General features: G+C 38.3%; 2 protein-coding genes across 3 annotated transcripts; both read left to right on the top strand.

The window, feature by feature from the left end:
* Positions 1-163: 163 nt before the first annotated feature.
* Positions 164-977, top strand: LOC127776326 (uncharacterized). Its single transcript, XM_052302680.1, has 2 exons — positions 164-521; positions 624-977. Exons 1-2 carry the CDS (start codon positions 204-206, stop codon positions 975-977), a joined length of 672 nt encoding a protein of 223 aa, XP_052158640.1. The 5' UTR covers positions 164-203.
* Positions 978-8,183: 7,206 nt separating this feature from the next.
* On the top strand, positions 8,184-24,452 carry LOC127776051 (kinesin-like protein KIN-14L). 2 transcript variants are annotated; one of them, XM_052302367.1, is made up of 23 exons: positions 8,184-8,603; positions 9,347-9,470; positions 11,295-11,381; positions 11,471-11,641; positions 11,767-11,873; positions 12,654-12,785; positions 12,905-13,083; positions 13,253-13,414; positions 13,603-13,694; positions 14,664-14,815; positions 14,889-15,062; positions 16,833-16,979; positions 17,852-18,037; positions 18,881-18,952; positions 19,441-19,493; positions 19,586-19,802; positions 20,516-20,707; positions 20,814-21,035; positions 21,437-21,784; positions 21,867-21,965; positions 22,753-22,893; positions 22,995-23,153; positions 23,804-24,452. In XM_052302367.1, exons 1-23 carry the CDS (start codon positions 8,394-8,396, stop codon positions 24,236-24,238), a joined length of 3,861 nt encoding a protein of 1,286 aa, XP_052158327.1. In that variant the 5' UTR covers positions 8,184-8,393; the 3' UTR covers positions 24,239-24,452. The 2 variants fall into 2 exon arrangements, with proteins under 2 accessions (XP_052158327.1, XP_052158328.1); XM_052302368.1 differs by lacking the exons at positions 8,184-8,603; positions 9,347-9,470 and adding an exon at positions 9,523-11,137.
* The last annotated feature ends 1,224 nt before the right edge of the window (positions 24,453-25,676 follow it).

The raw sequence follows: 25,676 nt of genomic DNA, 5'->3' as shown, positions 1-25,676 counted from the left end.
TTCGAAATCGGGTATTTTGCACCCCTTAACTTTCAATACCGTGCAGTTTACCCCTCGGACGGTTTGTAACGTGGTTTTGGCGTTGATGTGGCAATCTACTCGGCATTAGGAATATAAAAAGATTGTGGGTCCCACGTGTCGCTCTCTCGTTCCTCCTGCTCTCTCTCTCTCTCTCTCAAGCTACCGATCAAGCGTGGGAGTTCATGGACTCGCCGGAGGAGGAGCGAGGCGACCGGCGATGGCGGAAGAAGAAGGAAGAGCACGGCGGGCTAGTCGCTGTTTTGTCGTCGCGTCGCTCAGCCTCCACCGCTGCGTTTCCCCTCTCCTCCCTGGCTCCCTCCCTCTACTCTCTCTCCACTGAAGAGGACGGCGGAGCCATCCGCGTGGTGGATGCGGTTATCGGCCCGCTCATCGACCGGGGCAGTAGGGCCTGTGGCGACGCTATCGCGGCGGAAACGGATATGGAAGTGCGCGGGTTGTCACTGGCAAGCTCGAGCTCCCCTTCGTCCTTCCGACAACAGGTAGCTCCAGATCCCCCTCTCTTGTCATTGCCCCCCTCGCCCCCTCCCACGCCGACCGTTGGTGAGCACGAGCTCATGGTCCAACTCCCTTGCTACCTCCAGGAGCTTCATCTTCTCCGTGAAATCGTGTCGGTAAAGCTCGAGCTCCCCTTCCCCAAGCGACTCCTCGTCCTCGACCAGGCGGCGGCGACGCTGCACAAGATGACTCCTCCCCACGCGGGTGGCTCCGATGAGGTCCACCTTTCCCGCTCTGGGAGGCGGCGGCAACCTCGTCCACCTCTCGCTGCTCCAGGCGCTGCCCCATTAGATCCCGCCGCTCATCGCAGCATCTCCCCTGCCTCGCCGTGGATGTCGATGGACCACGGGGGGAGGGGGCGGATGCGGTGTTCGCCAGGGTGGAGGGAGGGGGTAGAATGCTGGGGACGGAGCCGGCGGCGGGAGGGAGCTCTATGCTGATGTGGCGCCCAAAACCGGTGTAAAACAGCTTTAGGGGGTAAAATGCCCGGTATTAATAGTTGAAGGGTGTATTATACCAGGTTTTATAGTTTGAGGGTGTATTTTAGCAACATGAAGTTCGGGGGTGTAAAATGGACTTTTCCCTTAACAATATACTGTAACATACTGTATGACAAATTGATGCTAATGACCGTGATAAACAAATGTCCTTTATAAATTGAACGGCGGGCGTCATATATAGTCAGGCTCTTTTATAGCGAGGGATCTTTTATTTTCAGTTCCCGTATTAATTAATTAAGCAGTTTTATGCATGGGTAGAAAAACTCGAAGCTCGTAAGTCACATTGTCCTCGAACTCTGTCATAATGAGTCGAACGCAGATGGTACTAGCTCGTTAGCTTAACAACCTAGCGTGCATGCGATTTACTTAGCTTGCTAATACAAAATACCGTATGTTTTTTATACTTATTGCTTATTTAGTAATCTCTCTATTTCATACTCCCTCTGTTTTTTAATAGATGACACCGTTGACTTTTTCTCACATATTTGACCATTCGTCTTATTTAAAAAAATTTACGTAATTATAATTTATTTTGTTATGAGTTGTTTTATCACTCATGATACTTTAAGTGTGATTTATATCTTATATATTTGCATAAAATTTTTGAATAAGACGAATGGTCAAACATGTGAGAAAAAATCAACGGCGTCATCTATTAAAAAACGGAGATAGTATTATAAGTAGTTTGACTTTTTTTTAAGTCGAAGTTTTTTTAGTTTTGACTGAGTTTATAAAAAAAACTAGCAACATCTACAACACTAAATTAGTTTCATTAAATTTAAGAAGAGAGATATTTTGATAATATGTTTGTTTTGTATTGAAAATGTTACTGTATTTTTTTACAAATTTGGTTAAACCTAAAAAAGTTTGAATAAGAAAAAAAATCAAACGATTTATAATATGAACTAGAGGGAGTACTATCAGTCTGTTTTACTCTAAAACTATTTATATTTAATAAGTTAGTGTTTACTACTTCCTCCGTTTTATATTATAAGACTTTCTAACATTATCCACATTCATATAGATGATAATTAATGTGAGCAATGCTAGAAAGTCTTATAATATGAAACGGAGGGAGTATCAAATAAGTTGACCGAGTCTGGCTAGACCTTATTCCTGATGAGCTCAAACTATGCCAGACCAGGTTCGTCTAATTTCGTGGTCTTGACACGTGGGTAATAAAGTTATGTGATTTCAATAAGAGAAAATCGAGTTCAACCGCACCACAATCGCGACGAGCCATAACAAAACAAAACAAAACAAAAAACCCTTGTGTCACCAATTAAAGAACAGTCGTCCTGCCTAAGTCGTTCACTTTACCCACTCCAGCAACTCCTCCCCAAGGAACAGATGGAGGACGAGGCAGGCAAACCAACCGTGGCCATCCTAACGGCCATAAACATATATCTAAACATTTAATATGACGTTTTTGATAAAAAAAAATTAGGATCTAAATATGGCCTTGCTCAATGAGGGTCTTACGCACTGTTGATCTCAAAGTTACCTGCATAATAAATAAATACTCATCGGACGTATTTGACTTAATCTTGGAAGGTCATTAGCATATAATTAATTAAATATTAACTATTGTAAATCTGAGAAATAAATTTATTTAATGATTTTAAAGAATTTTTTATATATATAGAGTTTTTTAAGGAACATACTGTTTAAGAGTCCTTATATTAAGTAAGGAAGTAGCTCATTCAGTAAGCCCAGAAAACACAACCTTAGAACATAAAGTTTTGCCATTCGTCTTATAATTAGAAAAGTAATTTAATTATTATTTATTTTCCTGTGACTTTGTTTTATTTGTTAAATACATTACTATAAACATGACCTTTTTTTCATATTACACTTTTTTTTTTATAAAACGAGTAGTCAAACTTTATAAGAAAAGCTAACTGTGTCAAACATTTATTTATTCTTGACGTAGATGTTGCAGATACATGAATTGGTATTGGTATTGGGAAGGTACTTGTTTCAAAGGTTGTGCGTATTGGCCATAAGCTCGGTGAGGACATTGAAACAGGGGAAGGTGACAAGACGATCGATGCAGGATGGTGAGGACCTTGTGCGAGACGCGGGTTCGAGCGAGGAGTGTGAGGAGGGGTGGAGGAGCGTGAGGGAGTGGTCGGCTAGGAGGAGATGGAGGAGCGACAAGAACTACAGTTTGATGAACCAGCCAGTAATGGAGGCCGAGAAGAGTGAAAGTGTATTAATTCTCCTAGTGGGTTTTGGTGATTAATGACAAATGTGGTTAAGGGACTAATGAGCTCATTGAGTAACTTTCAGGTGCATTAATCCAAGGTGTGGAAGATGGATGCTTGGAGACCCCCCAAAAAGTGCAAAATCAAAGCGGATCGGAACTCGAGAAGTGCATACGATAGTTTATCTTTTGAAATCGAGTTTTTAGGAAAAACCGTACTATTAAGAGGGGTTCCAGGTGATACTCTGAGATATATCAAGTGCTCTTAGTGTGAATCAAGTGTCAAGTTTCCCTAGGAGTCCTTTTTTGCAAATACTCCATCTGTCTAAAAATGCAAGTCCGGAACTTCTTGTCTTCCAGGTCCGGAAGTTCCGGTCTTGTGAAAAAGATTTTCCTTAGTGTAGTCCGGAAGTTCCGATCTTCCAGGTCCGGAACTTCCTGTCTTGTTTCCAGTTCAAATTTGTGAGTAACGGCTAGATGACGTCACCTAGCCGTTATACATATACAGCTCGTTCCTTGGCCATTCCACTTTCACTTTTTAAAACTAGAGCTATTGCTAGCCTCTCCCAAGTGTTTCTTGCCTTCTCCACTCAATCTAGAGCCTAATTCTTGTGTGAAAGAGAGATTGAGAGGGAGAGAAGAAGATTTGGAGAGGTATGAAGACTAGGATCTTGGGTGAGCACTTGGAATATCTCGTGGGCTGTCATCTCGGTGCTTGTTACTTTTGGAGATGATCTCCTAGACGGTTAGGTGTCGCCCGCGAGAATCTGTTGCATATTGTGGATGTCCCGGATAAGTTTGTGAAGGATTTCCTCTCCTCTGAAAGGGAACGAGGTAAGTTAGTGAAGTTCTTGTGCTGAGATTCTAGAGGCTTTCCAAGTAGAGCAACCCATACTTGTGGTAGATTTCTAGAAGTAGGTTGAGTTGGATCTTGGTGGTCACTCAATTCTAGAAATTTGCCTAGGGGTGTTTGGGATTGAAGGCTGTGGATTTCATCTGGGGTTTTTGCACAAGTGAGGCAAGGGGTTAATCGAGACCCAACTCTTGGAGCTCCTCAACGGAGTGTAGGATCACAAGATCCGAACTTCGGAAAAAAATCGCTCTTGTCTCTTTCTGTGATGTTTTTGTGGATGATTATGTGATATATCCTCTGCTTAGAATACCAGTGCACAATCTTGTGAAGATTGGCTTAGTCTCTTATTTAGAAATTTAAATTTCATCTCTGTTCTGTTACCTGGAAGTTCCTGTCTTAGAACACCGGAAGTTCCGGGCCTGGGAGGCCGGAAGTTCCGGAGTTCCTACCAGGAAGTTCCGGGTCTGATAGAATTTTACCGCTGCGATTTGTTTTTAAGTTTTCAGGGACAGCCTATTCACCCCCTCTAGGCTTCATCAGCGCGTTCAAAGAGGAGGACGTGCGAGGCGGACAAGGAGCGCAAAGAAGGTGACCAAGGTGTGAGAGAACCAGTGGTGGATATATGCATAAGCTATGGGTCGATTGAAACCAAAAGCACCCATATAAACCTTGATTTTCATGTATAAATCTATAATTTTAGATGAATAACCTCACTTAAGTATAAACTACTAGTATTTGATCCCACATGGTTGAATTATTGGCTCCGCTACTCGTGAGAATCTGTGTGTGTGCAACAACGGTGATGAAAAGGTCGACTGCACACTACGCGAACGGAGAGGAAGTTGGCAAGATCGGTGCGGTCGATGTATTGCAATTGTGTCGTGGTTTCAAGCAGGAACAGAGGCAGCGGGAGGGTACCACCACTGGAGTGGGGCTTTGGTAGGCACGAGGCATTAAATGTGGGAAAAAACCAATTGCATAGTTTGCATGTAAATTGCGAGACGTATCTTCTGAACCTAATTACGCCATGATTTGACAATGTGATGCTACAGTAAATATTTGCTAATGACGGATTAATTAGGCTTAATAAATTTATCTCGCAGTTTATTTACGAAATCTGTATTTTGTTGTGTTATTAGTCTATGTTTAATACTTTAAATATGTGTCTATATACTTTTAAAGTTTTTACACTTAAAAAAACTAACCACAGCGCAGATTTAAAATCCTGATGGGAATAATTCGAAAGTTTAATTGGACAAGCAATGCCGGTATGGTTAACTGGGGCCACCTACGTTCGGTGGGCTCACTTCACAATTTGTTTATGGTCACTTGAATATGTCTCGGAGGGAAAGCACCAAAAATTTAAAACCGACGCGAGGAAACGAACGTGCACGAGAAACGGCCCGAGGGCCCTAAACCAGAAAAAGGACCAATTATTTATGTTTACACGCTCTCCATAAACTGCATTCAAGAGGAGCCCGTCCGTGCCACGTCTAGTGTGATCAATTTGTTAGGTGCACCTGGTCAGTACTCCGTTTTGCTGCCATTTTGCATTTGCCCAGACATATCGAGCTAAAACATCCATCTTATACTACCTATATATAATTAGTTTTGGCAAAAATCATTTGCGAGACATTTGAATTAGGCATGATATTTATTTTTCAAAGCCGCTGAATGACTCAAGAGCATAATTTAGTTTCAGTTTGTTAAAACAGTTAAAAACAAACTTTAAATTCAGTATATGTTGAATTGTGTTGCTAAACAATTTTATCGCTAATTCTACCAACAATTATCACTTAGATGCAATTCCTTTATTTCGAAGACCACCTTATGGATTTTCGCTTTTTCAAGGCCTGTTTAGATCCATGCCAAAAATTTTACACCCTGTCACATCAAACGTTTGAACACATGTATAAAGTATTAAATATAGGCTAATTGCACATATTGCAACTATTTTGCGAGACGGTTCTTTTAAGCCTAATTGCTCCATAATTTGATAATGTGGTGCTACAATAAACATTTGCTAATGGCGGATTAATTAGGCTTACTAAATTCGTCTCGTGGTTTACTGACGGATTCTGTAATTAGTTTTTTTATTAGTGCCCGAACATCCCATACGACATCCTATATAATATCCGATGTGACACGTCAAAACTTTACACCCCCTAGGTCTAAACACCCCCTCAGTAATCATAGTTTGGTACAAATGTTTTTTCGTTGATGCACATTACTTTTTCCATAAATATCCATATTAATCTCTTCTTTCTATAAAGCTAATATCCACTAAATAACTAAAGCTCAACATGCAAGCATAGTATTTATTAGCACTCCTAAAACCTACATGCAAGCATGTCACATCAACCCATAAACAAACAAAAGCTCAACATGTAAGCATATAGTAATTATGTCTACAATTTATTTCATTTTAAAACTAAACATACAAATGCTAAATCATCATTCTCAAATTATTTTCATAATATTTCAATCCAAATTATTTCATCATTTCTCCAATATCTAACATATAACTTGCAGTAAAGCGCGTGGCATCATCTAATTTGTTAAGATGGTGCATACAAAGTAAGATAAGCGTAGAAACATCTATTCCATCTTATTAGATCCAACAAATGACACGATCGAGCTATTATTAAATCATATTTGATTTCAGTTATTGAGAGGATCATTACCGCAAACTATTAGGCTATGATTAAAGTCACTCGGTCCAATTTCTTCCAAATTTAAAGATGACATCCACTTTTCATTTATGGACTTTTTGTCATGTGCTTCATCCGCTAAAAGGATAACAACTTATGTAAATGAATCTAGAATATTGCTTATTGCTTATTGACATTCATCCTTATAAGTTGATTTTTTTTATAGGACGTAAGGTGTAAAGGGATGTTTGGTTGATGCATAAACCTATCACAATTAAGGATAGACAGGTTACATGGAGCAAGAAATGTGGCTAAAAAATAAATACTCCCTCCGTTCCCATTTGTTCCGACATAAGTTTATTTTGAGTAATCATTTGCATCGGAGTTTATAAAAGTAGTAGGAAACAATTTATATTGAGAATAGATGAAGTGAGAAATAGTTGCATTGGGATTAGATAAAAAAATGGTATTATAGTCTTTTGATGTTTGTATTGGTATATGTAGGACGATTAAAAAATAAAATTATTTTCATATGTAGGTAGTTGGCCACAAGTGTGGCACGGCTAACTCTAACGATCCCATTGTTTTATTTATTACTCACTCCGTTTCAAAATGTTTGACACCATTGACTTTTTAGCACATGTTTGACCGTTCGTTTTATTCAAAAAATTGTGAAATATGTAAAACTATATGTGTACATGAAAGTATATTTAACAATGAATCAAATGATATGAAAAGAATAAATAATTACTTGAATTTTTTGAATAAGACGAATGATCAAACACGTACTAAAAAGTCAACAGTGTCAAGCATTTTGAAAACGGAGGGAGTAATATGCTTATCCGAATCGCTTATTAGCAAGTAAAATATTATTTATGAGTAAAAATTTTATATATGTGTCCTTAGCAACTCAAAAGCTCCCAAACAGATCCTGAGTAGGAACACACGGGTACGTTTAGGATCTCTTTGAATCACATGAATAAAAAAAAAGAAAGAATAGGAAAAACATAAGATTCCGATAGAAAATGTAAGTGTAAAATAGATGAGGGTTAAATAGATAAAAAATATAGGTTTGACCGTTCGATTGGGTTGCAGTAGTTTGAGGATAGATAAAGACCCAAATAATTTTTTATACAAGGTTCTATCTCATGTTAAATTTTTTCTAAAACTTGCATGAGAAGAGGTATTCTATAGGAATTTCATAGGCTTCATTGATTTGATTCACAGGGCTATATAATTTTCGAATGGTCCTTAAATTCCATCAATACCCTCCGTTTCTCTCACCTGGTACGCGCAGCAATTAACAAATTACTCCCTAGAGTCTTTCAACCCCACCTCACGTGGGGCCCAGCGGTTTCAAACCGCAGCCAGGAACGCGAGCCGATGCCAAAAAGCTCCCCTCACCCATGTCCCCCACCAGGAACCCCCAAATTTCTCCAGAACAAAGGGGGGAGCAAAAACAAAACGAAATGCGAAGGCGGAAAAATTTCTGGCCTCTGTCGTCTCTCTCCCACCTCTCGCCTAGATAGAATAGCATCCTCTCCCTCCTCCTCCACCACCACCACCTCCTCGCCTCCAAAACCCGGCCACCGCCGCCGCCCTCCTCGCGATCTAGGGTTTCCGGCCGCGGCGGGGGCTCCCCACCAATGGCGGATACCCGCGGCCGCTGGGCCTGGGACGTCCCCGGGTTCGAGCCGCCGCAGCCGGTGGTGGGGGCGGCGGCGGGGATGCCGCTGGCGCCGCCGACCGCCATGCCGAGGGCGCCGCCTACCGCCATGGTGGCCCGCGCCGCAGGGGCCGACGGGGCGGTGGTTCCCGTCGCCGACCGCCTCGACCAGCTCGCGGACAGCGTCCAGGTGTGTGCTCGCTTTGCTCCCGCAGTGTGGATGTGATGGGGATGGTGATGGTGGCTGTAGTGTTGGGTTTTTGGGCTGATTTGGTTGGGGGCCTAGGGGGGATGGGATAAGCTGTCCTTGACTCTCTGGGTGGTGGGGGAATGGGCCATGTGGTGCTTCCAGGTGCTAACGATGGGGGGTATTTTCTCATAGGTTGAGCAAAAAGAAAATGTATTGTTGCATTTTTTCAGGATTCATGAATTAGTATGACCGGACTGAGTTAGATGATTTGGTCTGGTTCCATGCTTGTGTGGCATTGGAAGGGATTTTGGAGTACTCGATCACTAAGAATGGAGTATAAACATGACCAGGACAGACTGTTGAAATATTGAAATATTAATCTGTGAAAGATAATTTCCCGTTCGAATGGTAGTATGCGAGAGAACTATCCTTATTAATTCGTGCATGCTAACATGGATTCAGATTTCGTTCAGTTCAGCCCCTGTTAGATTCCAACTTTTTTCTTCAAACTTCCAACTTTTCCGTCACATCATTCCAATTTCTTCAAACTTTCAATTTTGGCGTGGAACTAAACACAGCCTTAGTTTATTTCATGTGAGGATTTGATACTTTGATGAATTGATGATTGTGTCACATCAACACTAATTTCTCGTACATTGTAATGCACTATTCCATACTTCAATTCATGTCCTTTTTCCTAGTTGTGCTGGCATCTAGCATTTATGATAATACTGAACTTGTAGCTTGCCAGAGAGGACTGCTTGGAACTTAGACAAGAAGCTAGTGACCTTCTTGAGTATTCCAATGCAAAGCTGGGCCGCGTCACTCGGTATCTTGGATTTCTTGCTGATAGAACTCGAAAATTAGGTAAGCTCACTATCTCTTATCCATGTCTTTTAGTTAACTCAAGTATTGTCCTTGTTGTCATTTTTCATTGGGGAAATCCTGCTTGAACAGCAAAGGCTCTTCTCCATCCTCTTGCCATTTTTTATTCCTTTGGTTTTACTATCCTGCTAGTGTTTTCTCTTGGAAGGTTATTCAAATTTGATTTATGCTTCCAAGGAAATTTAGTGATGGAAACAACATATATGGTTCCTTTTGTAGTGATTGACTATTTATTTGTTTGTCATATATTCAAATATTACGATATGCGATACATTTAGGGAATATGTCTATTTAGTGAAAGTCTGGCTTGGCCTTAAGCAGGCATGATGGTAGATCTGGCAGCGGTTTTGACATTTGAGCTGGTTCTCTTTGCTGATGTGGAAATCCACTCACAAGAATTAGCATAACAATAATGGTAGAAGTAGTGACATGGATCGACAAGACACAACCAGCCAGGAAGCTATGACTACGTTTTAGGTGCACTCTATGGAGCTTGTCATTGGCAATCCTCTGCTGTTACTCCGGTGCCTATTTATTTTCTGTCACTACCTTCCATACCCCTCAACTCACTCACTAAGCTGCACAAGTGGGAGGAAAGGGGCAATAATAGCGGTGCACCTTGGAAGGGGGAATATACTAAGGGACATAGAGTACCTTTAACAGAGCTTATGACTATGGTGAACCTACATGGAATACTTGGGAAATAGAGAGGTGGAAGGAGAACGAACATGGATGAGGAAGAAGATGGATGGGTTTAAAGAATGCCATGTGGACTCTTATCAATCTTTTCTCATTATTTTCTGATTTACTAATATGTATGACTGACTATGATTTGTTTGCACATAAATGCCACATTCATAACCAGGTCTGTTTTTGGTGAAAAGGGGTAAAATGTCCGGTTATAATTGAATGTTAATGGGGACTGTTATCTTTAACTAACTTAAGCACATTGGGTTGTTATTTTCATCTTTTACTTCCCTTATTTCAGCCAGTATTCCAATCATGATAAATTCCCTGTATGCCCTTGATATTTCTCTTATTCCCTTCCATGTCCCTTAGTTTTGCACTTTTGCTTCATCACCCACATACCTTGAGTTTTAGTTTTTATCCTTATGTACTCATTCTGTTGGTAAGTTGTAACCATAATTGATAGCCCTCCCACCAAAAACAAAATCCTCGCGCAAAATTATTCTAGCTGTAACATTCTTTGAGAGGAAGCAAAAATCAAAATGACTGAAATAATTATAATTTCAATTTGTTTAAAACTCACTCAAAGTAAAAAATATTTTATTTTCAAATTCTTGGTCCAAATACCTGCTTTGAGGTGATTTTGGTTAATTTCGCAAACCACCTTGAAAACACCTTCAATTTTGGTTGAATTCTATGGCATGTGAAGGGATTGGCTACAATGGTGTGCGTGTGTAAAAAATAGTAATGAAAATTTGAGAAGTCCGGCACAACACACCAACTTGCTCAGACACAGCCAAAGGCAGCATGCAGCCCACTACCCCAGGCCTAGCACACGGCTTGTTCTCATGCTGGTGCCCTTGTGCGTATGAGAGTAAGCGAGATGTGTGAATGGGAGGAGGGTGCTGTGAGAAGTCATGCACAACAAATCTGTTGGTGGGAACTACTATACCTCTTGGATGGTAATGCCGTCCTTTAGTTTCTCTGTGCACAAAAAAAATGCTTTCTTGGACCATCTTATGTTCTGAGGTCATTTATTTTTTTTTCAAGCAGATACCGTATGCATTCATGAAGAATGTTTACCATTATCTTCTGACCATATACTTTTTGCTGCTGTAGATCAAGCTGCACTTGAAACTGAAGCTAGAATCACTCCTTTGATTCATGAGAAGAAAAGGCTTTTCAATGACTTATTGACCTTGAAAGGTACTCCTATGTTCGTTAATGCCTGCCTCAAACATTATCTTTTACTCTGGAGTCTTTTAGCATTGATAATAATTGTTAGCATCTTTCAGGCAATGTCAAAGTATTTTGCCGTAGCAGACCCCTATTTGAAGATGAAGGTTCATCAGTAGTAGAGTTTCCAGATGATTTTACTATCCGTGTAAACACTGGAGATGAATCTTTAACCAATCCTAAGAAGGATTATGAGTTCGACAGGGTATATGGACCCCACATTGGGCAAGGTAAGATTGATGTGGTTCTCATGCATTCCCTTGGAAATAGTAGCTATGTATGATACCCTAGACGATACTACCTTTTTTCATAATCTTTAGTTCTTATGGCGATTCTATCCTTTAAATGTTTCCAGGTGAACTTTTCCATGATGTTCAACCCCTTGTGCAGTCGGCCTTGGATGGTTACAGTGTTGCCATATTTGCTTATGGTCAAAGCCGCTCTGGAAAAACACATACCCTGGTTGTAATTTACTCTAATGATTTATTCTGTACTTATTTTCCTTGGACTCGCATATTGTTTAAGTTGCATTTGACATTAGCTGTCTTTGGGAACTAAGTTTCACATACTATTTTTGGATGTTGATATGCGTGAATTTTCTTTTAAATAATAATGATGAAAATGATCTATTACTAGATTGCTATGAAAAGATTTAGTTAACTATCCATTGTAGCATAGCACAACAAATGCTGCACAAGCACAACATTAGACTGTGAAATAACATTATTATGAAGCCTGACTTCATTTGACTTATGACAAGTTGCAATTAATCAAAGCATGTATTCTTAGTCTGTCTGAAATACCATCATCTGCATTCTATATACAGTCAACTACGTAACACATGTCCTCTCAACGTAGACACTGAAATCATGTAGCTAAAGTATATTCGAGAGGCATTGGAAGGATGTGTTAATTCCTTGTGCACAAAGGTTGCTATGGAGCTTCTGAAGCAATCCTAGATACCTTTTAGTGGCAAACTTGGAATGTTTTATCAAGCTTCCATGGGTAATACCAGCGTTTCATTACTTTGTTTGACCAGGCTGATACCTCTGTCCTCAGTATCTCACCTGGTCATATTGTATTAGAATTCTATGTGAGCTCAGTTTGTTTGGACCAGAAGAATTGCTATTATTATGTACTTTAGTAGATTATATGCTTGCTAGTTGATATGCTTGACATTTCTTTGAATACATGCACGATACACACATAATTCATTTTCTAAAATTTTCATGTGCTTACCAGGAAGGATCTAGCCATGATCGCGGTTTATATCTGCGGAGCTTTGAGGAATTGTTTGATCTTTCAAATTCAGATACTACTTCTACCTCACACTTTAATTTCTATATTACCGCCTGCGAGCTCTACAACGATCAGGTGCTCATACTGTTCTGTCAGTGCATGCTAACGTAGTACATCATGTGGCTACTCTTGTGAGTTAAGGTTAAGTTGATTTATCTGCAGTTTACTTAGGTTATAATCTCTTTCCACCTTAGGTTCGGGATTTGCTATCAGACTCTATAAGCCCCGTCCCAAAAGTTCGCATGGGTGTGCAAGAATCCTTTGTGGAACTTGTACAGGAGAAGGTTGAAAATCCCCTGGAATTTTCTAATTCGCTAAAGGCTGCACTTGAAAATAGATCCGCGAATTCTTTGAAGGCCATGGTATCACACTTGTACGTAAAATATATGCTTCTCTCCAATTGTTATCAATAATGCTTTCATTGAAACTTTTTGCACAGGAGACACTTTTCCCAAGCCATTGTCTGGATCATTTTTTTCAATCTAGATTCCTGTTGCTAGTTTTTTTAATTAGAAATACTAATCCTCTTTCTCTTCTTCCAGGATTGTTACTATCCACATACACTACAGAAACTATGTAACAGGAGAACACCTGTACAGCAAGCTTTCTTTAGTTGATTTGCCAGCTAGTGAATGCCTCCTTGAAGAAGATGCTAATAGAGACAATGTAACAGATTTCTTGCATGTCTCAAAATCGCTTTCTGCGTAAGATGCTTGACTTGCAATAATACGGCAAATTTTCTGTTTATTACAATAATTGCATCATTGGTGATTTTCAGTGGTTTGTTCTTGGTCATGTGAGATATGTACTTTTAATGGTGTATATTCTTATGCCATCAATGCCTTTATGTTTGTGTCTTTCATTGTATATACTACTTATTTTTTTTTGATAGGTTGGGTGATGCTTTAGCCTCATTAAGTGCGAAGAAGGAACCTGTTCTATCCGGGAATTCAAGAATTACACAAATCTTAGCTGATTCTCTTGGTAACGGGATTTCCCCTCATTATATCTATTATTATCTATGCCTTTTTCTTGTGTATTGATGTTACTGATTAATTGTAGTTAACAGAGGGAATATCCATCACATCCTTGCTCCATTTGGTGCACCTGTACACCCCACACGGGAAATATACAATATGTAAAAAAAAATGCAACATTTCAAAATGAAAAGAAAAAAGTGAGATTTGATAAATGAAATCAATCTGTCTTCCTATATAATATTAGTACTTTCTACAAGGAGAATAGAAAAGAAAATTTTTTAATGAAATATCAACTTTAAATTTTAAAACGGATAAAATATTTGAATTTACTCATTTTATTTCACAGTGTTTGTCAGTGATTTTAAAAAGACTAGCTAAATGCCCTTGCTTTGCTATGGATAAAAGGAAAAAAATATCATAATACTGCATTAAATAAATAAAAGCATTTTTTTCATGATTATGTTACCCACCTTTTTGCTGCAAGGAATACCCACCTCAATTTAATTTTATATGTGGCTATCTATTTAGATCTAGTTGTTATGTAATATTAAGAAGTTCAAGAGGTAATGTGTAAAACCATAATGGGGGTAGGTGGGGTGGCAGATTCACTGCCACCACCATTAGAATCATTTTAAAGGAATATAGAATATACGTCTTATCAGACCCAGACTAAAGAAATGGCAAAATCCATCTACTTCAAAATGTGTTACTCGTAGTCTCATTTTATATGGTTCCATTCTACTTTGCACACAGATGAAATGGTAAAAATGTGAAATGAACACATGGAGTAGAAAAGGCTGATTTGCCTACCCTTACTAAGATGCACCTAATTACTCAGTGCTACAATTAACAGTGTCATGTGGACCTTTATACTTTAGAACAAGACCCTGTATCATGAAATTGAGGTATTATATTATAAGTAAGCTTGCACCTCCAGTACTGGTCTTGCTTGACATTCCACCATTGGGTGCAGGAAGTAGCTCAAAGACCTTACTGATCGTGCATGTAAGTCCAAGTGCTTCAAATTTGTCTAGAACCTTGTCTACACTCAGCTTTTCTGCTAGAGCAAAAAATGCTGAACTGAGCCTTGGAAACCGCGATACAATCAAGAAATGGAAAGATGTGGTATGATTTTGATTGTATTTGGTGCCTTTACATCTTAGAACCATTTAATAATCTTTCTCTCTTTTTTGGGTAGGCAAATGATTCACGCAAAGAATTGCATGACAAGGAGAAGGAGGTTCTAGATCTGCGCCAAGAAGTTTTGGGATTAAAGCTCTCTCTTAAAGAGGCTAACGACCAATGTACGCTGCTCTTCAACGAAGTACAGAAGGCCTGGAGAGTTTCTTCTACACTTCAAGCTGATCTGAAGGTCGCACTCTTTAGTTTATCTGCCATATATACTAATGTTCAATCTAACGCTAAATACAGCCATTGTTTTTTATCCAAAAGTTCTTTTACAAAGGCCCATGTCATTTGGATAGTACTTCTATCTCCAAATAGATGTTTGACAGTTTAAAATCTTGAAACTGAAAGTAAGGTTTGCTTTATTTCCTTGATTTTTGACGTAGGAAGTTATATTACTCGTATTCACAAATAGATGTGGTTTTAGAATGCGCGTGGTCCAACTTTGTAAACTTTGATCCACTACTGTACACAAAAATATTCAAATTTTGTCACATGAAAGTGGTGCTAATGGATTTGTTCTGAAAATTGTTAACTCATTATGATTTTTTTTTACTAAACATATTTTTAGAAAACAAACAGCCAGTGATGTGTATTAGAGATCATGTATATGTTGAAAGCGACAAGTACAAAGAATGGGGGTATCACTGTATGAGTAATTTTTTTATCAAAACTACTATTGCATACCATTTTTCTCCCAGTTTTACAAATATACAATTAAAAACAGTGATGGTGAACAGTTTTTCTTCAAAAGTACCAGTTTTGCATTATATTTTTCTACAACTTTTACTGAAAAATGATTTACAAAATGATGGTCAAAGCCATATACTGGAGACCTTCCATTTGGAACAAAGGGTGGTTTGTTGGAGTAGCCACCATTTGAACATCCTGTAATGGTCAATTTAAATGGGTACTATTTAAAAAGTTTTAGCATGTGACAGTCATGGGTGAACTTCTATATGTGATTTTACATTTGTTCATATTCAGTTTTGCACCAGTTATGCTAGCTATGCATTTATGTCAAATATTTTGTTAATATGCTGCAAATTTGTAATGTTGGGAATGGGATGTCCTGCTCTTCACTGTAATTTAATATATTGGGGACACACAACATTCTGTTTCATGATTAAAAGGAAAAAAGTCCACATTTGTTCCCCCAACTAGCCTTGTTGCCTTGGTCCGATTTTGGTCTCTCAACTACGAAACTGTTTACTATTGATCCTTCAACCCTCAAAACCGATCACATTTTATTTTATTCCTGGAATAAATCGGTGTGGTTTTCAATGGTGTGCTGCCGTGTGGAATCCTAGTTGACAAATCAAAATAAAAAAAATATAGGTGGAAGAATGAGAGGAAAATGAGGTGAGGATGACATGGCGGTTCTAGTTTTTTCTTTATTTCCTTGTTGTTTACTCCCTCCGTTCCAAAATGATCATCATATAACCTTTTTGAGGTTTTTCCTAAATGATCATCACATTTATTTTCATTCATTAGGTGTATTTGTTGTTTGTGCGTTGGAGTAAATGGACATTGAAGCACGCATCCATGTACACAAGTATTTATAACCAACACAAGTATTTATAACCAACATGCAATATCTTGATTTGCTATTGGCTAGAAAATAGTGGGGATGGTGCATGCATCGGGTTTGTTGCCGGAGTAAATATAGTATGAGAGAGTAATTAGCTTTTCTTGATCTTGGTGTACCTATGTAATATGATGATCATTTTGGAATGGAGGGAGTATTATTGATTGGTACGATGACGTCATCGCTATTTGCCCATGTAGACACTAAGTAGATGCCACATCATCAGACCAAGGCAATAGTTGAGGGACAAAATGTGGACTTTTTCCTTATTAATAATACAACTTATGTTGTTGTAGATTGCAGTCTAAAAATGTAATGTGGACTTTTTCCTTTTCAACAATTGACATTTTAGTTGTCTTGTTATTTCAGTCTGAAAATTTAATGCTCGCTGAGAAGCACAGGATTGAGAAAGAACAGAACAACCAGCTAAGGGATCAGATTTCTCGTCTTCTGGAAGTTGAACAGGAGCAGAAAATAAAGATGCATGAGCGCGATTTAACAATTCAGTCACTACAGGTTAGCATATTATTGTATTTACCTGTTTCGTAGAAACTAGATTTTAATTAAATTTGGCTGCATATATTTCCAGTATCCTCTTTTATCCTCGTTTGAATTATTGTGGTATCCACTTCAAGCTTTTCTCTTGATGAGTGCTATTGCTAACATGCTTGAGGTCACTAGGTGAGAGGTCCTTTCTCTGCCAGCTGCTAAGTTAAAAGCCTGGCATTTAGATTTGTTGTTTATGTGGCCCACTCTGCTGTCGTCATTTTTTTCTAGTTTCTTTGCCTGTTGACGACATTTTCTGGTATATTTCAATTGAGCAATTATTGGCTCCTTAATTAATGAACACATAAACATGGTATGGAGGCATATCATATCCCACAACGTGTAATGCAATCTCATTGAGCATCACACCCATGTGTAATTATATAACATCATACTGTCGAGTGCCATCCTTCCACAGGTGTTCATCAGGATATAATCATATATATGTTCTTTCTACAGAAAAAAAATGTCATGTTTAATGCTCAAAATATACTTACAATTCAGTTATACAACACAGAAGGTTAGCCAAGTTAAGATCTGGTATAGTAGGAAATGGGAGTCATAATGCAAAAGTGTTCAATAGGGACGTGGTACTGTTCTTCTGAGATCGTATTTCATCAAAATTCACTATTTGGGATTGTTATTCAAATACAATTCAAGACAAGAAAGTGTGATTATGAGTTGCTCATGTAGATTGTAGCCATATTGTTTGTTTCGCTGTTAATATCTACCTAACGTTTTGTTTATACATATGGTGAAGAGGTGGATGCTTACTAATTGACACAATTGTTGTAACGATCATCGATCAGTTTCCATGCTTATTTTCTTTCCACAATTAACAGGCAAAACTTAAGTCCATCGAGTCTCAACTTAATGAAGCCCTAAATTCAAGTGATGCTAGATCAACTATTGGGTCTGAATCTGCTTCAGTTATATCTACCCCAAAGATGATGGAGTCAACTGCTGATTCATCCTCAGTGACCAAAAGGCTAGAAGAGGAATTAGCAAAGAGGGATGCCCTTATTGAGGTATTGCTACTTTACGTGTCCTTTATAACTTATGTATTACTCCTTTGTTCCTTCTTAGTGACTGTATGCCCAAGGTTTTCTTTTCCCAAATATATGTTTGTGTAATCATAAAAAAACAGATCTGTTCCACTGCAATTAGTGTAAGCCTGAGGTTTTTGTTTGAACTATATGTTTGTGTAATCATAAAATAGCTAGCTCAAAAGTTTGACCTATTGGTGTTTGTTTGCAGTTAATTTCCAAACCCACAGACAGAAGCTTAAATTTTGGATACTTAAATTGTTTTATGAGAATAGAGTATACTAACGTATTTAGGCTGATATATATTTTCATTTAGCAGGAAATTTCTTTTTGATAGTTCAGAACCAGAGCAACTTCTTAGTATTAAATTTTGTTATCACGATATTGTCCATCATATGAAAATATTGTTGTTCTCTATGGACCTGATTTTTGTACTGAGACCAGGTGACCTTTTAGCTTAATCCTGTCATCTCTGTTTTTAGTAACTTTTCACAATATATATGTAGTGTTTCACCGATTTAGAGAAGATACCTTTTTAGTAATTTTTCACAATATATATGTATCACTGATTTAGAGAAGATCCGAAGATCCGTTTTAGTAACCTGATGTTATTTTTGTAGTAAGTTTTTGTGGTATTTTCTTTTGTGCTACATTTCTTGTGTAAATTCTTGTTATGATTGGGTGTGCCACATGCATAGTTTGTGCTCTAGTATATTTTATCGAGGACAATTTAATTTCTATGATCTTTTATTTCTGGAATCATCTTATTTATCTCAATTTTGACAAATTGTTCACCTTCATTTTTCTTTTCCTCGATAAATGCAGAAATTGCATGAGGAGAATGAGAAACTCTTTGACAGACTTACAGAGAAGTCAGGATTAGGAAGCTCTCCACAGGTTAGTCTGAAATGTTCTTCACTCTATTATATGTTAAACTATGCTGTTCATTTTATTTTGATGATCTGCTGGACTTCCGTAGTGCTTATATAAATGCCTAAACATTTGCAGTTTGTTGTGCTGAAAATGCCCGAGTGTTATAGGACATCGTGGCAACATGACCTTTCAATTTTAAGGATCACAGCTGACAATATGCTTTTCGAAAATTTATAAGCGTTTATCGTCAGATAGACTTCATAAGAGAGTTTGCACAATATAGCAAGTAGAAAATAATTCTGTCAGTCTGTTACAAGAAATTCCTTTAAATTTGCTATTGTTCTTTTTTTTTTGTGGTTCTCTGTTTTCTAGTCTCCCTCCTGTGGCAAAGTTAGCTGTGCGTAGAAGCTTTTATTAAACAGTGATTGTGATATGTGGTGATGTGACCTGTCATTAACTGCATTTTCATTGTTCTGTTATGAGATTCTCATGCAATAACTGTTTGTCTATAGGCTCCAAGTCCTTCAAACAAACAAACTAATGCTCAGGGAAGAGATATAGGAAGGTAAAATGCTGCTATTTGCAACATACGCATACAATTAATCGATTTGAAAACATGGCTGTTATGAACATGAAGTGACCATCTATACTCTACAGGAGTGACAGCACCAAAAGTCAGTCATCAGATGTATTCCCCTTACCAGTGTCACAGGACAAAGCTGGAAACAGTGGAGCTATTGTGAAATCAAGCAATGAGTTAACAAAAACTACACCTGCTGGGGAATATCTTACGTCTGCACTAATGGATTTTGATCCTAATCAGTTTGAGGGAGTTGCCGCGATAGCAGATGGTGCAAATAAGCTTTTGATGCTGGTCAGTAATGCTAATATAGAATGTTCATTTTGATGAAACATCTATTTTTCTATTGCTAAGTATTTCTTTCATATTCTGTTTCCTTTTCTTTTGCTGTACAATCAGCCTTACTTCCACTGTCACCGTGACTATAATGAAACTCCACCCATATCAGATTGGCGTATGGTACTTTGGTGATCTTTTCGTTCCTGATTAGTTGGAAACCCACTCAGCATAAATAGGTCTATGACAAGGGTTGTAGTTGGCTGGTATGGTTGATATCCAGGCTTATGTAATCATTCCAGATCCCTAAAGCACATAAAAAACCCAGTTTCTAATCACTCCGGCAGTTACCTTGTGTGCATGTAATATGATGGGTGCATGATAACATACACTGCCATCTCATTTGCTTTAGTGAGGAGATGTTAATTCTTCCTTCTTGCTTGGGGTCCAAACTTTTATACAACTAACCTGGAGATTGTGATGTGTTTTGCGATGTACTGATTAAGTGGTCAGGCATTCATATAAGGTCCATCCAATACAGCTTCATGATATCAGTACTACCGCTGGAGTTTGAATCATCCATCATCCTTTTTGTTTGTCTTTTTATTGGCTGAAGAGTGTATGTGCCTGCTACCAACACCTGCATATTTTGTACAGTTGCATCATATTCTTTTTAAAGTAAATACACATTTGCCAGCATAAGCAATGCCATAACTATGGTACAATTCTAGGTGTTGGCTGCGGTTATCAAAGCAGGTGCCGCTAGGGAGCATGAGATACTTGCTGAGATCCGAGACGCTGTCTTTTCATTCATCCGCAAAATGGAACCAAGAAAAGTTATGGATACAATGCTAGTTTCAAGGGTTAAGATATTGTACATTAGATCTTTGCTTGCTAGGTCTCCGGAACTTCAGTCAATCAAGGTATGATGTCCGTGCCATTATTTTTGTCTGTTTTCTAATTCAAGGCTGTTCCATCCTTTTGCTGTATGTAATGGTATTTCTGCATTTATTTTTTTTCTTTGCAAAGGTTTCTCCAGTTGAGCGTTTTCTGGAGAAATCACATACTAGTCGGAGCAGAAGTTCTAGCAGGGGAAGTAGTCCTGGCAGGTCACCTGTTCATCACCACCACGATCATGGTTCACAAACTTCCTTAATCGATGAGCATGTGCATGGTTTCAAAGTTAACATTAAACCAGAAAGGAAATCAAAGTTCTCCTCGATTGTTTTGAAGCTTCGTGGGATTGAGGAGGTAAAGTTTCTCCTTCTTGAGGGCTTACCTAATGATTACAATGTATCAAATCAAACAACAATTTATTCCAGCGATAGTGCTAGCAGTACCTTTTCCCACTCTTATTCTTTTTTAAATCAGTATTACAAGGTCTCATTTAAATTTTGGGCATCTTTGGTTAACTTGTCATATGGGGCTATAGGTACACCCTGCTTTATTGCTGGTGTGATAACATCGTTTTAATCTGGTATATTTTATAAGTCATTATAGTGAAGTTAATGTGCCAAGCTTGGCCATGTATGCAGCTCTCGTGCACCAACTGCCTGGCGTGAATGCCATCAATCTGTCATCATACTTGAACTATTTTGTTAGCTGTTAGCCATAGCAATGTGTGTTTGTACTAACAGATCATATTTGGACAGGAGACATGGAGACAACACGTCACTGGAGGAAAGCTTCGGGAAATTACCGAGGAAGCCAAGGCTTTTGCAATTGGAAACAAGGCTTTAGCTGCTCTCTTTGTTCATACGCCAGCTGGTGAATTGCAACGCCAGATCCGAGCATGGCTTGCAGAGAACTTTGAGTTTTTATCTGTAACTGGTGGAGATGTTGCTGGAGCTTCCGGGCAACTTGAATTATTATCAACTGCTATTATGGATGGATGGATGGCTGGCCTTGGTACTGCGAGACCCCCCTCAACTGATGCTTTGGGTCAACTGTTATCCGAGTACACAAAACGAGTTTACACATCCCAACTACATCACTTGAAGGTTTTATTTACCTGTCTCACCACCTAGTCCAATAATATAGTAAAACCGTTCTCTTATGATCTTATTCTTCACAAAATTGCAGGACATTGCTGGCACATTGGCTACAGAGGTGGCTGATGATCCCGCTCATGTCAGTAAGCTACGATCTGCTCTAGAGTCAGTCGATCACAAAAGAAGAAAGGTGCTTGACTGCTTGTCTCCCTCGTAAATTTTCATCTTTCAACCTGGCGCAATTGCCATTTTTCTCAAAGTTATATCCTCCAATGTGTAGAATAAAGCACTGAAATCCATGTATAAAGCACCGCAATTGCCACTTTTGAAATTCACATTGTTACAAATTAGATTGATTTGGTTAGATTGGATGTTTACCTTTAATTTCGACATTATTTCTCACAAGTCAAGGCATTGCATCTTATGCATCAAGCAAATATGAATTAAACAAAATCTCCAAGTTTCTACAGTCATTCTGTGGTTATTTCTTGACCTGCTATTCCAGACCAATTGACCCACCCTACCTAGCACTGTCTACCTCAAATCATCATTGCACACCAATCCATGACAGATGTTTACCCTTGTTAGGATTTTTTTTTCTTCCTCTGCTTCTTGGTTTGAACACTCATGCTAGTTTTTTATTCATGAACTTATAGGAGTATGAATGTCAGTGGCATGTCCTCAGGGGATCACATTCATATAGTACTTACAACTATATTTTTGCATTAATTTCATAGCTTGATTGATAGATTCTTAGTATTTTTTTCTTCCTCTGCTTCTTGGTTAGAACGCTCATGCTAGTTTTTTATTTATGAACTTATAGGAGTATGAATGTCAGTGGCATGTCCTCAGGGGATCACATTCATATAGTAGTTGCAACTATATTTTTTTGCATTAATTTCATATGATTGATAGATTCTTAGTATTTGGGTGGCTTTTCGTACTCATGGCATCTCATGCTGTCATACTCTTATCAGATCATGCAACAAATGCGAACGGATACTGTCTTGTTAACCAAAGAAGAAGGTGGTTCACCTATCCGAAATCCTCCAACTGCTGCTGAAGATGCACGATTGGCATCTCTCATATCTTTAGACAACATCATAAAACAAGTGAAGGTCTGATGCTATCCATTTATGTCTAGTTGTGAAGGACTTTTGAGTTTCCACATGAAACATGTTTACTAACTAGCCATATTTGGTCATTCATGTGACGACAGGAAGTAATGAGACAAAGTTCAGCAAGGCCATTGAGAAAATCAAAAAAGAAAGCGTTGCTAGAATCATTGGATGATCTATTGGCACAAATGCCTTCTCTTCTTGACGTTGATCATCCTTGTGCTCAGAAGCAGATCATGGAAGCAAGGAAAGTTGTAGAGGTATGTATATTGAATGTTGGAATATTTGCAGCCTTCAAATAGAGTAAAGTAATAATAATAAGTAAAAAGCAACGACAGGATCTTTTGTGAGAGAAGTGACAAAAGCTAGTTTTCCCTACATTTTACTCCCTCTGTCCCATAATATAAGGGATTTTAAAGGAATATGTCACATCCTCACTGTCTAGATTCATAGTACTAGGATATGTCACATCCTTCCAAAATCCTTTGTATTTTGGGACGCAGGGAGTATGCTAGAATATAAGTGGAGGCTGGAGGGTTTAAGTGATCTATTTCATTTCTCACCTAAATCCTCTACATATACAATTTTTTTTGTTCAGATTTATTACATATATCTAATATAAATGAACTAAACATTATTCTCCATGAATCTTTGGATATATTTTTAGTCTTGGCATTACCTAGGTAGTTTACATTTTCTATGGATATTAGATTTGTGATAGGTGGTAGCAATTAATTGTTGACACGGTGACACATCATAAGTTAGTCTCGCCTTCAGCATAACTTATGCATTGCAAGAGTTTAGATTCTTTGACAAGTTGAAACTACCTTGGGAAAGATAAGCCCAACACCCTACCTTTTAGCTATGTTCATTTAGTTTAGCTGATACAATACTATCATCTCACGTGCAGTCACTGCAAGAGGATCCCGATGAACCTGCCACAGATTTGAATTCAAACACACTGGGCGAGAGCGAAGTTTCACAGTGGAACGTACTACAGTTCAACACTGGAACATCAGCCCCATTCATCATAAAATGTGGAGCAAATTCGAGCTGTGAACTGGTCATTAAGGCTGACCAAAAAATTCAGGAACCTAAAGGTGATGAGATAATCCGAGTTGTTCCAAAGCCATCAGTTCTTGCAGAAATGAGCTTTGAGGAAATAAAAGGTGTCTTTGAGGAATTACCAGAAGCAATCAGCTTGCTTGCCCTGGCACGAACCGCCGATGGTACAAGAGCCAGATATTCTAGACTGTACAGAACTCTAGCTAACAAAGTACCAGCCTTGAAAGACATCGTTGCGGAGATGGAGAAAGGTGGTGTTTTCAAGGATGTCAGATCATAGTTTTAGTTCATTCTTAGAGTTTATATATTACTCCCTATGTTGTATATGGATGCCAATTGAGGGCATTCGGTGTAACTTCCTTTTTTTTGTTTATACAATGAACAAGCCTATGTTGTAACATTATTTTTTGGTCGAGAGAGTTACTTTGCCTCTCTGATTGCCATACTCAGGATGCTTGATGTTTCATAATATTAAGGCAGCCGTAGCTGATAAATGCTTGTTCAAAGCAGCAATTTTGATACTACCCATCCTTCTATTTGGACCATTTGTTTGAACAGCAGGTATCACTTGTCAAATTTAGTAGGAAATGCAGAGATGAGTAAATGATCTTTTGAAGGTGTTAGCTTTTAGTTTAAACCGAGTTTCTGTGCTGATTTTGAATTTTAGAAACTTGATTTTGGAACTAGTTTAGGGGTTTTTCTTTATCAATTGTTTGCATGATAATCTTTATCAATTTATTTTATTTTGTCAAACTTTTGAAACTTTAACCATCAATAAATGTCAAAATATTTAGTTTTAAAACATAAAACAATATAGATAGACTTTTCTTTATGAGCACTTCTATAATATCATAATTGTGTTTGATATTCTTTTAAATTTGAATAGAAAAATAATGGTTGAAATTGCACACTAAAAACCAAATTAAGTCATATTTTTAGTGGGCATGTTCTTTTTTTTTCTTTTTTCTTTTCTTTTTTTGCAGTTATATGGTTGCAGTTGCAAACCGGCAAAGGTGGTCTGTGTCTTGTCTTAGCTGACGCTGCAGCTATAGCAACGCTACAACCCCCCTCCGACCGAACAGACCCAATATAGAGGTGTTACTAAATCCTTCTTAGAAATTGAAGTTTGAATTATGCAGTTTTTTTTGAATTATGAATTATGCAGTTTGTTTGAATTATGATCAACTGAAACTGAAAAAAAAAGAGTGAATTACATATTGGGCCACATCTTATTACCAGAGTTGCAAGTTGGACTAGGGGTAAACTAATATTGTCACTTTGAACTACTTCCTCCGTTTCACAATGTAAGTCATTCTAGCATTTCCCACATTCATGTTGATGTTAATGAATATAGATAGATATATGTGTTTAGATTCATTAACATTAATATGAATGTGGAAAATGCTAAAATGACTTACATTGTGGAACGGAGGAAGTAGGTATTTTTGCACAAGTTTCATATTGGACTGGTGTTTCCTAATTCTCCTCTTTCTTTGCTTCATTGAGTTGAGGCTGATGTCTTTTAGCTCGAGAGTGGTACACCAATGCCACTGATATTGTCCCATGCTCGAGAGTGATCGGATGGCATCAGTGATGGGCTGTTTGATTTGGAGGAAGAGGAGAGGGTGGTGTTAGGTGAAACAAATGGCAATATTATGTGGTCTAAAGTGAAAACCTTGGCTAAGACCTAGTCCAACCCGTAACAAAGGTCAAAATAT

Source organism: Oryza glaberrima, chromosome 6 (assembly GCF_000147395.1).
Source record: "Oryza glaberrima chromosome 6, OglaRS2, whole genome shotgun sequence".
Classification (NCBI taxonomy): domain Eukaryota; kingdom Viridiplantae; phylum Streptophyta; class Magnoliopsida; order Poales; family Poaceae; genus Oryza; species Oryza glaberrima.
This window is presented reverse-complemented; position numbering and strand designations above follow the sequence as displayed.